Below are 16,000 nucleotides of genomic sequence, written 5' to 3' on the forward strand. Positions count from 1 at the left end.
GCAGAATTCAAAAGGAGACAAGCTTTTGGAACATATTAGAATTGTGTCCTTGCATCTAACCCATCAGTCAGGAAAAGGCTGGCTGCTGATACAGTGAAGGAGAAGGCACCTTGGAAACCAGAAAGCAAAAGCTCAAAACAAAGAGAACTGACATTTCAGTATAGGCACAGCTCCTAAAGGACAAATTTAAGATGTTAAAAAAATAAAAATATCTCATTTTGTGTTTGCACAGAGAAAAGTCTCATATCCACCTCATCCTGCTTAGCACCCCTCTCCCTTTAGCTGCAATTGCAGTAAGTTGCGTTTGCAACATAGTAACAAGGAATAGTTGTTAAACAGTAATTCAGCTAAACAAGTGATTGAAACAAAATACTGTGGCATCTGTAAAGAACCAAACCTGGTTTGGGTCTTTTTAAGAGCAATTATTTGGTTTTACCTCATCAGTAAACTCTCAATAACGCTTTCCTTTGGTTCCCACTCCCTGTTAAGACTGCATGGCTAGCTACAGCTACCCAAGGCTGCTGGCACAGGAACATTCTGGACTGACAAAGACGAGCACAGACACAGGGCGTGGAGCCAGGCACGACTGCCCCACTTCAGAGCAATGGTGAGAAAAAAGCAGCCCTACACCCGCTGTGGAACTCCCGATTTGATGTTGAAATGTCGAACACCAACCCACGGGAGGGAGGGAATGGACTCCCACGTAGCACCGCGCCTCTGTAATTCGAGTTCTACATCTTTTAACAAAGCAGATGTTGATAAAACACTCAGACACAAACCTGGGCATCTGTGGAGCCCCCGGAGAGAAACAAGCGCTGGCTGCCCGCCCGCGCCGGCCAGTCCCGTGTGGCACCGGACCCAGCTCTGCTGCAGACCACAAGGGAACCCCGCGCTCCTTCTCCCGGAGCAGTGCCCTCGCCTGAGCCCGCCCGCTCTTAGTACGGGGGCCGGAGGGACCGGACCGCCGGCAGCCGCGGGGCCGCGCTCGCCTCAGCGCCCGGCTCGCCTTAGCGCCAGGCTCGCCTCAGCGCCCGGCTCGCCTCAGCACGCGCAGGCGGCGCCTCACGCCACCGCCTCGCGCCGCCTTTTGGGCGCGAACGGCACGAGGCAGCGCTTCGCAGCGGCAGCGCGTGCCTCGTCTCCCCCCCCCGCACGCAGGCGCGAAGCGTGTCCGTTTTGGCCACACGTGTCGGATGGCACGTACGCAATGACGGCGCTCGGCGCGGAGTGCAGCGGGTCGCGCGCCCCGGCTCCCGCCGCGCGTGCGGGGCTCCGCCCGACAGCTGGGCTGAAGCTCCGGAAGGGGGTTCCCATGGGACTGCCGCGGGTGACCGGCCTGGAGCGCGGCTGGGGCGGTGCCAGAGGCAGCCTGCGGGCAGCGCGCGTTCCCCCAGCGCCCGGGGGCTTCGCAGTGCCAGGCGTGGGCTGCGTGGGCTGACTGCGCTCCAGCTCCTGCCACGCCCAGCTCCGGCTGCCGCTGGCTTGTCGGTGGGGAAGCTCCGGCTGAGGAACAGGCGCAGTTACAAGGGAAGCAGCGCAAACCTCGCGAGCCAGCCCAGCCGAGGCCCCTGGCGCCTCTTGTGCTTTAGTACTCAAGAAACTCTGGAAAAGCAAATCAAACATATGTCACGTATTCATCTGAATTACTTTATTTTTCACAATAATAAAAAATAAATTAGTCATAAACAAAAATAGTTAACACTTTTTTCATGGAAGAGAACATGTGTACAATGTGGAAAGGATGCTGTACAGTTCTGGTTCAGGGGCACTGCCGGGGGTACATAGTCCTGAACGAGTCCGAAAGCAATTGCCTATACTCTCCCCTTTAATTCACTGGCTAATCAGAAGGTCTAACAAAACGCGTTATGGATTTACAGTATGACATATATACAAAAATATATATGTAATACCTCTGCTATAAAATTCCATAAAAAGCTGGGTTAGTATGACAAAAGAGCTGGACAAAGTTTGAATGGTATATGTAAATAAATACATATTAGGTCCCTTTTAATAAAAAAATCTGCCTATTCTAAATATTTGAAATATTTTGGTGCAGTGGCTTGTTCCATAGACACAGCTCAGAATTACATATTTCCCATAGACATCTTGTATTTACAAATAACAACAAAATAAGTTATAATAAAGTATATCCTTCTGCCAAAGTCTATTATGAGGGTCAAGTAGACAATTTTATACATATTTAAAAAGTTAGGGTTTCTTTTTGTCTCCAGTCCTTCCTGATCCTCTATGTAGATCCTGAGTGACTACAATGGGACTAAGAAGCTCACGTGTACCCAACCCTTGCCAAGGCCACTGGTCTCACAACCCAAACACAGCACGGACAAAACCGTTCAGGGCAGCAGCAACAACAGGCTGTCACTGGGAGGTCAATGGTTTCTCAGAGTGAAGCTCCTCACCAGGCACAGCAGCAGTTTTCTATAACCCGTTACAGTAACTGGGGATATAGAAGATGGGGAACACTGAAAGCTCCTGGTTGCTAAAAGCCGAGAGGCCAAGAGCTGAGTTCAGGTCTGGTGTGAGTTCTCTCAAATGGAATTTTCTTCCTTTCACCAGGTCTGAATTTCACCCACACTACTGAGATACTGTAACAATGACAAGTTTGCTTTAAAAGACATTGAAAATGCTTAGTGGATGATTTTTCATTTCTGATACTGAGTAAAATAATTGTTTCTTAAACAACAGCTAATGTATTCCACACAGAGATACTGTGTAAGCTTAGGAATAAAGGCAGTTTCAGTATTCCATATTTCATGCTTTGTGTTCCAATTCTGGACACGCACATAAATTACCCGCCTAACACCCAGAACAGCTCCTGAAGAAGCCAGAGGTGCTGAGTGTCTCAAGAACACCACAGGGGCACGCAGGTTTTCCTTTCTGAGCGTGAACAGCATCATTCTTTTTTTCCTATGGAACGGATGTTAGGTGTGAGAATGAAGGGGCACTACGTACTTTAATAGCTGTGCAATCACAGGTTTATTGCACAGGAATTAATTCAGTAGTTACTTTAGTACTGTGCATTTAAAACTAGCCAACATGGACACACACAGACACACACACACAAGGAAACAAAACTCTTGGACTGGCAGGAACGTATCTCTTAGTAGCTGGGCTTATTTCTAACACAGATTCTTATCACCCACTTGGCCAGTTCAGGATTTTCAGTAATTCTGGCAAGTTATTTTTACTGTCAGTTGCAGTAAAATCAGGCCCTCCGCAGGCACCATCCCGAATTGGTGTGCTGCTCTACTGAACACTTGCTAGAGTCACAATTTCAAAAGTGCACTTTGTGTCATGCTGAAATCTTAGTGAAGCACTTACTTTGTGTAGAAAATATTAGTACAAAGTGCTGAAAAGAAGGGTTGATTAGTTCATTTTGCAGGAACAACCATTATGCTTATGCTGACACACAAGAAGAGGTGATAAATGATTAAATTCAGCAACATTCTGGCAGTTTCCTTATCAGTGGATGTTTGATGAGGTGAAACATTTTTGGTTTATCTGGCACATCTGAAAACTGTCCCTTTACTAAAAAGGTACAACTTGTGTAACCATAACTTAGTGTGTGCAGTTCACAGAGGTGTGTACACCTTAGGTGTAATGTAGGGTTATATTGCTATGTGTATGTTGATCTATTTAGCTCCCATGAATGGTGTTTACTTTAAGCTTAACACAGGATGATACTCTATGTAAAATAACCCAATGGCCACATATTCCAGAGCAAAATGACATATTTTGTAGAAGACTGGGATCACCTGTCTATGTGCTGACTTGCTGTCTCACAGCCAAAAGCCTGTGCGAGCAGATCATTGCGACTGATTGCAAACCTGATTGATTACCTCTCTGTATTTCATTTGCCTTGTGATTTTCAGAAAGTCTTCTTATGGAACAGATACTGTCCTCAAGCTGACAGGATACACTTCCTTGGGACAAAAGAGACAACAGCAGAAATTACATACTGCATCTCAAGATTTGCTGCAATGAGCTATCCAGAAGAATATCTCCGTTTACAAATCAGTGATTCCAGACTTCTTTATGTGTTCTCAAGAATCTAAGGAATATGATCCTAAATCTATATGTTATCTTCATGGATAAATCTTCATAATAAAAGGGAATAGGACCATGAAAGACTGATGAACTCAAATGAAAGGTTTTCTAATTAGCATTTTTGTCTCTAACAGCTTTGTATCAATTAATTACAGTGAAAAAGCCCAAAATCAAAGCGTACAGGAGCTGCCAATGACATTATTGGTTTATAGGCACAAAGAATAATTTCCAAGTTTAGGGGAAACACTTCATTTCTCTTAAGTAGTAGTTCCTAATGGCCAAAATACACACAGTTTTCACAAATGACCAAATCAAAAAAGTCTAAGACAAGCTTTAGACACAGGAGGTCCATTGTCCTGTGGCTTCCAGCCCTGCAACCTTTGCCTCCTAGTGCCCCATCTCTCTTCTACAGCCTCTCCACCCAAGCAGTGAGGAGAGAATATACAACGAGGCTCTAACATGGCTCTTAATCAGTAGCAGGACACCTTAATCACTGTTGTATCACATCACTGGGAGTGACTTCACATACATTATTAAAACTGTTTTTCAGACAACAGGCACCTTAGAAATAGATGCACAGCAGGGTATCACTAATTTACATGCATCATGCTGTAATAAACAGCTGAATAAGCAGAGGAGTTATTTTCCCCCTCAGCCTTACTTACATATTTGAAAGAGCTCTCAGGTAAAGGCAAGAGATTGTGCAGATAATGCAGAAACTTTCATCTGCACTGCATAGCACATTCGATTTGCTTTTAGCAAGTCCCAAGGCTGAGTACAGTAATTGCAGAAATGAAAAATCACCACCTAAATTCAGCTCTGGGTCTGGAGCCGGTAGGAGCGCAGCAGCCAGAGGAGGAGATCTGCTGGATGAATCCAACTAAAAAAAGACCTGAAGAATGTCAATAGCTAAAATCTCCCGCTACAGATACTCAGCTAGGCACGCTGCTGCCTGGTACCAAGAGCAGCAGCCTGCCATAAAGCACAGGGGCCTGGCTCTTGGTGGCACACCCAGGCGAGGTCTGGACAACGTCCTTTGGTAGGGCAGTTGTTAAGCAATAGTGCAGAGACGAGAGGTAAGGCACGGTGTCAGGTCACTGAGATAACTGCCCTGCAGCAAAGACACCTTGCCAATGGAAACAATCACTGTTTTTACACCAGCAAAGGTTCTTCACCTTTTTGGTCAATCTGTCTCACTGACAGCTGCAGTTGTTAAAGGGCTGGACGCTGGTGGCACTCCGGCAGGCAATGTATTTCAAAATCCATACTAAATTAGGAAAGTGTAACTTCAAGAGTTTATGAATTAAATATAAAGGCACTTTTTGGCAGTCAAGTGTATATATATTTGCTGCCTGTGGACAGGAAGTTAGTTAAAAGCACAAATGAGAGAGCTTAACAGTGACTCTAATATATTATGAATGGACTGAAATAATTAAGAAGATATGGTAGAGTGCTACAAAACTGATGATAAATGGGTCTTCAAGGGTCTGGTTCTCTGTGAAGTAATTTTTCTCATGTGCACATTTCATTGATTTAGCCACCTAATTTATGGCAGTCCAAAACACCAAATAAGAGTAAGCACTCAGAAAATAATGCAGCAGCTACATCCATACTGGTCCAATATCTCCAGTAATTGCCTGTGACTGATTTAGTTTTCATTGATTTCATAATAATAAGGCTGATACGTTCTTTAAATAATTATCTGATGAGCAGGCACAAAGAATAGTATCATTAAAAATGAATGCTTTAAAAAGATCATGGTTTTACAACAAACATTTTAAAAATGATAACTGCAGATAACTGAAAGGGTGTGAGATTTAACCATAGTCTCCATGTACTCAGCAACAGAAAAAACCATCCCATAGAGTCTAAAACCTGCTGCAGTCAAAGAATAACACTGTTCAAGCTCCATCTGAAGAACCACATTGCCGCTTTGGGTAGAAGGGTGTTTGTTATCTACGTCCTAGAAAGCCTGACTGTCTGTTTGCCACACGTGTACAGGATGCACAGCAGGCTGTTTTGTAATAGGTGTAGACACAGAGCCGGGCCTGGACCACCACATTGCAGTTGTAGTATTTGTCTTTGCAGTTCTCATCTGTGGAGATAAAGGAAGAGAGAAGAATCTGAAGGAAACAGTATTAAACCACCTCTCCTGAGGTCCCTCCTAACCCCTAGAATTCTGTGATTTTTAAGCTTTCCTTTGCAACCAACAGGGCTAGGAATATTTTTTAAATGACAACTAAGATTTGCATATGATCAGGTATGTGATCCCAGAAACCCAGGTGTTGAGAAAGAGACTGGCTGACAAAGCACTAACAGCAGATGTAAAAAGGAGCAAATCTGCACAAACCTGTTTCCAAAGATGAAATAACAACACAAAACCATTACAATTTTAAAACATCAGTATACCAGGGTTTTATATAAGATTATGTTTAAGAATAATTCTCAAATGAAAATTGTTGTAGAAGAGTTAAAACTATTTCTAAATAGTTACATCTTCCTTTCCCTAGTCATTCTCATTACTATTAAAATCATATCTGTAGGAGATGAATGACTAATTCCAATGCCAAATTATGTGTGTGTGTACATTTATTCTATATAAAAGAAAATTGCTTAACTGCCCTTGATGTCTTAGGTTAATGTTATTGGTTCTTATAGAACCTGTTCCCAAATACAGTGTATTACACATGCACGTGTTGTATACATGGTCCTTTTTTTGTTTAGAGCCTCTGCCAGGAGGAACCTTTGAGAACGTGAGGAGGCTGCATAAAGACACCCTGCATGTACCATTTTCACAGGAACAGATTTCTCACATTCTCAGCAGCTTTAAAAGCAAGCCAGTTTCTTACATGTAACAAGGGAAACATTTTTAATCAGAAATGAAAGCCTACTTTCACAGCATAGAAAAGAGCTCTATTTTGTGTAAAAATAACCCCCTGAACTTGATAAAGAAAATATACTCTTAAACCTATGCAGCATTAGTAAGTATTTTCTCCACTAGATGGAGTTCAGCAGTTAAAGCAGAAGCTCCCTCTTCCTTACCTATTTCAGGGATACAATCTTGTGTGTTACATGGCTCTTTTTCTTCAGGTTTAAGCTGTGGATCACACTGAGTACTGGCTGTCATGTCATCTGATAGACATCGTACCTCTCGAACCCGAAACCCTCCTTCACAGGACTTGGAACACTGAAACACAAAGACTGAAGCTCATGAAGGCCATCTGAGATGTGAGAAAACAAAACCAAAGGAATGGGAACCTTGGAGCCAGACCCAGGCGTCGCTGTAGCCTTTCTTCAACTTCACCACTTCTGTTGGGTTTTGGTTTAAGCTGTACAGACCTGAGCATGCAGGTGCCGTTTCCTTAAAGGTTCAGGAGCTTTTTTTAGACAAGAACTGCACAGCTGAAAGCATGCTAGAGTATTTCCCTTTCTGAGTGTATGAGTCAGCTGCTTCTATTAATTAGTCTTGTTCTTCTCTGCTTATTTATACCTATCTCCCAAACCTACTCTTTCCACAGTGTTCAAACTGCTTCCTTTAAGAACTTTCTGCACTGGGCTTTACTGCTTGACCGCACTGGCCTCCGTTGCCCTTTTGCCTCCATTTACTACCATCAGGAATGATTTTCTAGGGCTCAATTATTTCACTTCTTGCAGCACAACGTTTTTACTACGCATTATAGCCTTCTTTGAATTTCTAAAGAAAATATTTCTGTGCTCCTTCAAAGTCTGTTACAAAGCCAGAGACTTTTGTACTTGCTTGTCACGCATTTCTGAAGCCAATTATTACACACTTCTGCCCATACTGAGGCAAATCCCCTGTTGACTTCAAGAATTTCGCCTGAGTGAGGTCGTTGAGATTTGGCTCATTGTCCAGTTTGACCTAAATGCTCACAAACTTAATTAAACCTGGGTCATTTATAATGATTAAAACCTTAATAGCCCCAAACTCGTAAGAATGTTTTCTTTCTGACTTTTTGGCATAATTATTTCTTTTTCCTAACACTGAAAAAAGCCCCCTATCGCTACCATAAAATCAGATATTGTAGCACACTAACTGAAACATTCTTACTAATATATTAATAAATTGCTCTTTCAACTTTAAGTACAACCTTTCCCTGCCTTAGAAAAGACATAGCCCTGTGGTGTGTCACAGAACGCAGGTTTTTGTACAATTACTCTTGTTCCATCCTACATAAGATATTGTAATTATCCCACAGGCAAAAACAGAACTTCAGTTCAGGTTTGTAGAGATCTTAAGCACTTAAAGTAGAGCTGAGACAGTTTACACGTTCTGTAGAACACACTATCCACAAACCACAGCATCCTGTGTTAGCCAACATTTAACCTCCATGACTGAGAGGCCATGCCTTTATCCTGGTCATACAGAAAGGCTGCTGAAGATACAGACCGGACGGTTGCAAATCAGTAGTCCAGGGGCCCAGAACCAGCTATTCTGCTCAGAGCTCAACCCATTCTCCTTTCTCTTCAGGTCTCACACTACAAAATACCACACAGTCTGCTGGTACAGAAACAGCATCAGAAGGAGAACTGAAAAACACTTGGAATGTGATCTTGTAAAACCTCAACTGGCACACGTATTTGTTCTTCCAGTGAAGATGGTCACAAAGGCCAATTCTTAGGAAATTACTTAAGCAGTAACTAGGGATGTCTAAGTGTCAGATTCTGAATCTTGGCACCTCACTGCTTCTGTGCCTGCAAAAAGAGCATAGATTTTCATGTACCTATCTGCATTCCGAGGATGCAGACGGCTGCATCTCTTGTGGCTACGCACCTGCAAGTTCACAATTGAAAATGAGTTTGCTGATGGGTTTGCTACAGGGAAGTTATTTAATCTAACTAAAAGCTCAGTAAAGAATCCAAAGAATTTCCCCCAACATCAAAGAACGTACTTCAACCTACATGGCTTTATTATGAGCCTAACTTGGATGTTGTTTTCAAATAAACATCTATACCTGCAGTTAAGGGAGAAGGATCAGGATTCCCCTTGCTGACTTACTTTGTTAAAACCATTCCTACCTTCTTTTCCACTTTTTAGTGCTGCTAGTAGGCCAGTCAAATAACTAAATACAAGGGAAAACCAACATGATTTCTTTCTCTTCTGTCAGATGGATGAGGTATTTCCAAAAGTTCCTGACTAAGAGAACTCAAACGGAAGGCATCGGAGGGTGCTTCCACATCTCAGAGCTGTCATTCTGAATTTGATTCAAGGCTCAAGGGAGTAAGTTGCTTAGATATGATATCATCTAAGTAGCTTTCACACCATTTTTCATTTTGAGATGACAATGGACTTTATCATTTTGATTTAGGAGAAACATGTTGATTTCTTGGTAAAAATCCAACAAGCTTTCTCAGGTATATGGAGTGATGGAAAGATAGATAAGCCCAAAGATTTTGTGGCATTTGTGAATGTAGCAGGTCTGCTTCCAGGGGAAGCTGGTAAGTTTTTTCTCAGTAAAGTTCCAACAATTACAGTGAGGAGCTTACAGTAAAATGGTAAAACGGACTTCAAAAACTCAATACATCCCTCATTCTTTATTAATTTCTCCTTAATTTTAATGAAACGAGAGCTCTAAAAGGAACTTCTTCGTGCACTGCACAGTTTCATTAAGGGGCAAACCAACTTTCTGAAACAGGTAAACTCTTGGGAGAAGAGATCAGTGATGAAAAGACAACTATGCAGTGTCTCCTCCTCTTCAAATACATCCTAACATTCTTAAGCTCCACTGGGTGCTAAAGAGTATTGCTTTCTTCTTAGCATCATTCCTGTGCAGCATTAGATCAATTTCAGGATCAACAGTTTTATCCACATGGTGTTGTTTTTCAATGTACACAGAAAAAGCTGCATCAAACGAAGTTAGATACAGAAAAGCATGATAGACTTACTGTGCTCCATTCTGTGTGAAACCACTTAGATCCACAGGGCTTGAGGTAGCAGGATTGCTGGCTGGGAGGTTGTTCCAAATATGAACATTCATATGGGTTCAAAACATCAAAATTACCTTCAGTTTTCCTAACACAAATGACTTCTCTCTGTTGAGTTCCACTGCCACATTCAGTAGAGCACTGCATCAAGGGAACAACAACAACAAAAAAAAATCAATGGAATTGGTTATTCTAATTATGTCCCCCAACTTGGTTCCAAAATAACATGTTTCTCCACATTATTTCTTTCTGGGGGGAAAAAAACCCCAATAACACACAATAAACCAAACCAACCAACAATCCCCCAAACACCACCACATACAAGTACTTGCATTTTAAATTAAAACAGGAAAATTGGCTAAATTTTGCCTATTCCCTATACTTGGACACATATCCATACAATAATATCCCAAAATCCATCTTCTTACTTCTGTATGTTCTTTCCTCAGCAAAACGAACTTAAACTCTATCTTTTCTTCCATCACTGGCATTATGTATGACTTGAAAAGAAAGAGAGCAAAGTATTCCTTAGGTGCATGCAGTAGGGTTTTTATCCCTCTAAACCAGAACAGGTGCCTAGATAAACCTTGGTTGGTGGTGGTTGTTGTTACTATCACTATTTATATGTAGTTCTAACACAGAACACAGTAGCCAGCAGTCCCTGTTAGGAAACAGGACAAGAAAATACTGAAGGATACAGCAATGACTTAATTCAGCAAGTGACTATTGACTCTGTCAGCTATTACATATTTAATTTTTAATCTTAAAAATGGTTACAGAGGTTAAAACTGTACTTAGGTGAATTTTTATTCCCCATAGACTGAAAATATATTTACAGTTATTTTTATGAAGATGGCATGTGACTGTCAGTGTGCTTTTGGAGAAATCTGAAGGTTTGGGTTTGCCTGTAGCTACAAAAGGAAACGGGAATTTATTTTTCCAATAAAAAGAGAAGCATAACTTTCTTTCTCCATAAACAGTGTAACTGCTTCTTGCTGAAGCAGCATTGTGTGCACTGCTCCGAACCTCTGAGGCTGATAAGGCTAGAGCACAGTTTTGCAGCTGTAAAGCCACCCCCCCCCATTCTGCATGGATTTTGGAGAATGCCTGGCTCTGCCAGGGTGTTCATGCCTGGCTCTGCCAGGGTGTTGGTTTCATGTGTGCAAGTACCTATGTGATGCTGGGTTGGTTCCAGTTCTGAAAAGCAAATTTGACTCACGGGAACTCTTACTGCCCATTTAAAGGTTAAATACACACACAATACTGTTCCTGGCACTTATAAAAAGGGTTTTAGAAGATGATTCCAGCATCATATTGGTTTCTATGTTGCATAGAGGACTGATTTTCATAGACTTTTTCTAGCCTGAACCAAGCAAATGTTATTAGAAGCAGGGATTTCACTGATATTCTGGGTGGAATTTATGATCCTCTTACCAGATACCTACAAAAAGCTTCAGCTTTTTGAAGAACCTTGAGCTGAATGCACCCAAATAAACTCAACAAGAAACAGCATAACTGCACTTTCTTTAACACTGACCATCTCTGTCACTGGTCTCTGTTAACGCTCCTCCAAAAGTCAGTATCTGACTGAACATACAGCCTTGGCTCTAGCAAAGCATAAGAAGGAAAGTCATCCACCAGTGTTCCCTCCTGCTCTGGTCTACTGACTGTCTGCTGTCATTCTGGTATTCAGAAGTTGGTGTTTGGCTTGTAGAACAGCTGTTGTCAGGTGCTTCTTTCAGAGAACACACAGCCAAGATTCTGTACCCTTGGTATGGATCAAAAAAATTCAACCTCATGTAAAGGAAGAAGGTGAATTAGCTTAAAAGAACAGGAAACTGTAAAGGATGGAAACTTTCTTCTTCAGAACAGTAAGGATGACTTTACTGAATGCTTCTCTCTGCAGTAGCAAGAATGGATGCAAAGCTCCTCCTATTCACCTGCATGGAGGGAGCTGTGCAAATAACAAGGCCCAGGTGTTACCTGTTATTAGAGCTGCAGCTAAGTATGTGTTAAACTTGTTATTACTCTTACACAATACAAATCGCAGAATCACTTACACTGGAAAGCATTAGCATGGTAGTGGCCCTGAAATCTCTACCTCAGCTGTACCAGTTTATTTTCCAACTCCTGATCACCTGGAAGGATCTTGGAATCTGAAATGCAGTGAGCTACCAGCACAGCCAAGGGACTTGTCCCCAGCCACTTCATCAAGTGCTGGTACCAGCAGCCCAAAAGCCCCCTGGGGTATAGGAGAGCGTACATGGAGACACCTAAAGCTTTGGGCACCAGCTGATAGCTTTAGAAACACCTTAATGTCTTCATGACAGTTGAAATCTTTAGAATGTGAACTACTGAGATATGGATCAACTAGGAAAAGTGTACCTTGAGGAAAGACCACTGGGAGGGATACAGGTCCCTAAAAACATCTGGTCTTTTCAGCTATTATCACAAACTTCAGCACAATGATACCAAGCTAACTTTGGGGTTTAACCATTGTTTTTTGCCTTGTTTATCCTTTGAATATTCCCTGAATACACAGGCCTGCAGATAGCGTGAGCACAAAGGCTCCACTTTCAAAGCTGTTGCTTTAGCATTCCCCTGAACGGCTAAGCAGCTTTCTGTTCTCTTTCATTTTAGAAATACACTGTGTCAGGAGCTGAGAAAGAAAAATTTAAGTACAGAGGAAGAGACAAACAAAATCTTTATTTTCATCAAAGTAAAAAAGAAAAAAAAAGCAGGTAATGAAAACTATTGAACATCAACTCAGCAACAAAGAGAAGAACCATACCCAAACACTGCAGAGAGAAATCCCTTACCTAGACACACCTTACATCACCCATCACTGCACAAACACACATTTTTTAAGCTAAAAATGACAAACCAGCAAACAAGTACATATGTTAGACATAGAGCTTACCTGTGTCCAGCCCCCAGCAAACCACTCCACTCTGCCAGCACAGGGCCCGTTGTTACAGGACGTTGTTTCAGAGGGTCTGTTGTTGCCACAGCCCTCCAGGGGCAAACTGCTGATGTGGTTCGTCATGCAAACCACCGAGCGCGTGCGGACCCCCTCACCGCATTCTGCAGAACACTGGGGAGCAAAGGGCAGAAGATGTTCACTAGTTCATCCTCCAGGCTGCTATCAGGAGAAGCAGCCACCACAGCAAGTACATTTACTTACACAAAGGCAATTATTACTTGTAAGTCAGCTGTACCAACTCATCTTACCAGTCTCACACTTTCCAATACAAGTAGCACCTGTCCTTTGCAGTCTCAGAGGAAAGACACTGAAGGATTAGAAAGAAATCCTTTTTTAAATAGCTTTTTATTATCTTTCTTACTTTCCCTTCCTTCTCCCTGTCTGTAGATTCTTTCAGCTCTAATTTTAGTCCTCTTTTTTGTGTACCAATTAATACATCTGAGAAGGGGTAACTTCAATAAGCAGCTTTTGAGACAGCAGTCACATTCCAGCCTTTGAATTGTTCTGTGAGTTTCTCCCCCCACTGTTTGAGTAGGTTCACAGCCAGGTGAGCTCTTCCTCTGGCTGAGAGGAGGAGGCAGGAAGGACTCTGAGGGCTGTGGCCTTGGCAGTAAAATGACTGCAGAGAGCATCCTGGAATTTTCCATACAGCAAGTTCACAGGGTATCAGAGCACAAAAAAATTGGGAAATGTAAAATTGTTTGGCAGGTGCTTTCAAAACATTCAGGTAAATCCTCAGCAAATAACTGTAACTAGCTCTAATTATTGCCCAACCCATTTCAGGTGCAAGTTGTTGATTTGTTTTAGTAGAAGAGCTAAAGTTCATGTAAATTTATGTAAAGTTGATGTAAATTCAAGGCTCTAAAAGTTTCTTTAAATTCAGTGTTGAAAGGACTCCTAGTCCTACTAGTAAATGACTAATCCCAATGAATGACTAACATTCACCATTCCCAACCTCTTACTGCTAAGTTCTGAAAGCTCTTAATAAATAACTATATGCAAATTCTTGTGTCTCATATTTGGAGACAGCATACACATCATCCAGAAATCACACAGGATAAATTCCCTTTATGCTGCCCTTACAGTTTGGTCATTCATCTTCACTGGGAGAGTCTCTGAGATTCCACTGTTCTGGGCAGCTTCAAACTACTGACATTTGAGAGACAAGCACATGCCAGGGAAACAGGTGATTTTGGTGTTAGACTGGGGTTTTGGGGTTTTTTTTCTTAAGTCTTTCTTAATCTTCCTTTTCTTTTAAAATACATTTGGCCTTGCAGGTGCACACCATGAAAATAAAGAAAAGGCCACGTGCAGCTTGCTGAAAGGTATTTATATAACTGAATTTCAGCTACTGCAACCAGCTCCATTACGGATGCAAAGAAACCTACTAATGAGCATGTACTGTATGGGGGGGAAGGTGCATTTGATTGACATTTCAGATTTTATTTTTAACATACAATGTAATTAGCATGTTAAATGTAGGAGAAACTCTGTATTGCTTCCACAATGACTGGCACACATGTGAATGAATGTGACACTGGATCGGAACAGTTTCTTACATTTTAGTGAATAAAAGGAAGAGTAATTCAAAGAACTGGTACTGAGACACAGAGTTACCCACTAGCTTGATTTGGCACCCATCAGCCATGACGTGAGGGTTCACACCCTGTAGATGCCATGACAGCACCAGCATTAATAATGGGATTAACCAACAAAGTCATTCATCTCCTCAAGAGAGGCCAGTACAGCTGGTTGCAAACTTCTCTTTCCTCCCTCAGACTGAGGCTTGCAGGGCTATCTGTGTGAAACACATAGTCACGTTGTATTTATCCCACAGATACACAACATTTTTCCCATCAGCAAGTTGGTGTTGGATGGTCCAACAGAAGGGCAAAGCTTTACTGAAATGGAATCCCCAGAAAAATGAAGAAGTGATTCAACTTTTAACTTTTTTTAAATTAATTTTTTTATCAAAACACAAGTTTGGAATAACTAGAAATTTAGGGTTTAAAAAGACGTTTATGTACTCTGCAGGAATAGGAAAAAATTGCTTGGAGTTTGGAATGGTTTCTTCCTCCATCTGCAAGGCTGAATAATTAAGCTTCTCTTAAATTACAGGTAACATAACGAACCTTTTCTGTTGGTGCTGCAGAGCAAAATTTTCCACTGTCACAGAGTGTAAAACAGAGTTATCTCCTCAGCAAACCAGATTGGGCTAAGGAGGTCTCTTCAACAGAAATTGGCAAAGTCTTGAAAATACAAGAGCATTGTCCTGTTTATGTAAACTTCGTCTCAACTAAACTGAACCCATTTCAAACCCTCCACTCCTGGGTAAACTGTTCAGCTGAAGCCTGTAAAACAGCTGCCTTTCAGCCCCACTCTGCAGGAATGGACTTGGTGTCTGCTGGTGTTTTATGCCCAAGCAGTATGTCCGATCACGTTACGCATCCAGAACTGCGCCCCTACTCTGCACATACTTTTCTTCTATGTAATTGTCATTTGACAATCTAATTTGCTTTTCTGCCTTGCAAACCAGAGCTGGGAATGAGTTTAGTCTATAAAGTCATCCAGAAAACCTCCATAGTCTTATGTTTTAAATGATTATGCATGAACTAGGCTTACATATCAAATAACAAAGGAAATACCAATTGGCAAGGTATAGGGTTGTTCCACCCTCTGCTGCAAGATTTTACTACAGATTGACTGCTCTCAAAGGATTTACAAAGCAAACTCAAACCTGAACGTTCCTGTGCTAAGTGTTTGGCTTTTCATGTTTTTTGTTTCCTTTCAGTGAAAACCTTCCATGTGAAAGCTGTGGTTTCCAGGCCCTGGGGCGCGAGCAGGGAGTGTTTTCACACTGACACACCCACTACTTGCAATTTTGTGCCATTGATTTGCTGCATTAATACACAGTAACTGCCATACCCTAACACTGTATGTCATGAAGAACTTTCACAAGCTGCAACTTCTCTGTTCTGGTCCTATTATTAAAGATATTTTGTTTCACTG

At 41.9% G+C, this 16,000-nt stretch overlaps 1 protein-coding gene across 1 annotated transcript in view; it reads right to left on the bottom strand.

Annotated features, from left to right (window-relative positions):
* Positions 1–5,966: 5,966 nt before the first annotated feature.
* The window catches only part of THSD4 (thrombospondin type 1 domain containing 4), a gene marked incomplete at its 5' end in the record, with an annotated part of 228,208 nt that continues 218,174 nt past the window's right edge, over positions 5,967–16,000 (bottom strand). The window contains 4 exons of the mRNA XM_084268361.1: positions 5,967–6,160; positions 7,108–7,252; positions 9,970–10,149; positions 12,929–13,102. Of these exons, the coding sequence (XP_084124487.1) occupies positions 6,018–6,160; positions 7,108–7,252; positions 9,970–10,149; positions 12,929–13,102 (642 nt within the window). The 3' untranslated portion in view covers positions 5,967–6,017. The remainder of the gene's footprint in view (positions 6,161–7,107; positions 7,253–9,969; positions 10,150–12,928; positions 13,103–16,000) is intronic.

The sequence above is a fragment of the Gallinula chloropus genome, assembly GCF_964237585.1.
Source record: "Gallinula chloropus genome assembly, chromosome: 9".
NCBI classification, from domain to species: Eukaryota; Metazoa; Chordata; class Aves; order Gruiformes; family Rallidae; genus Gallinula; species Gallinula chloropus.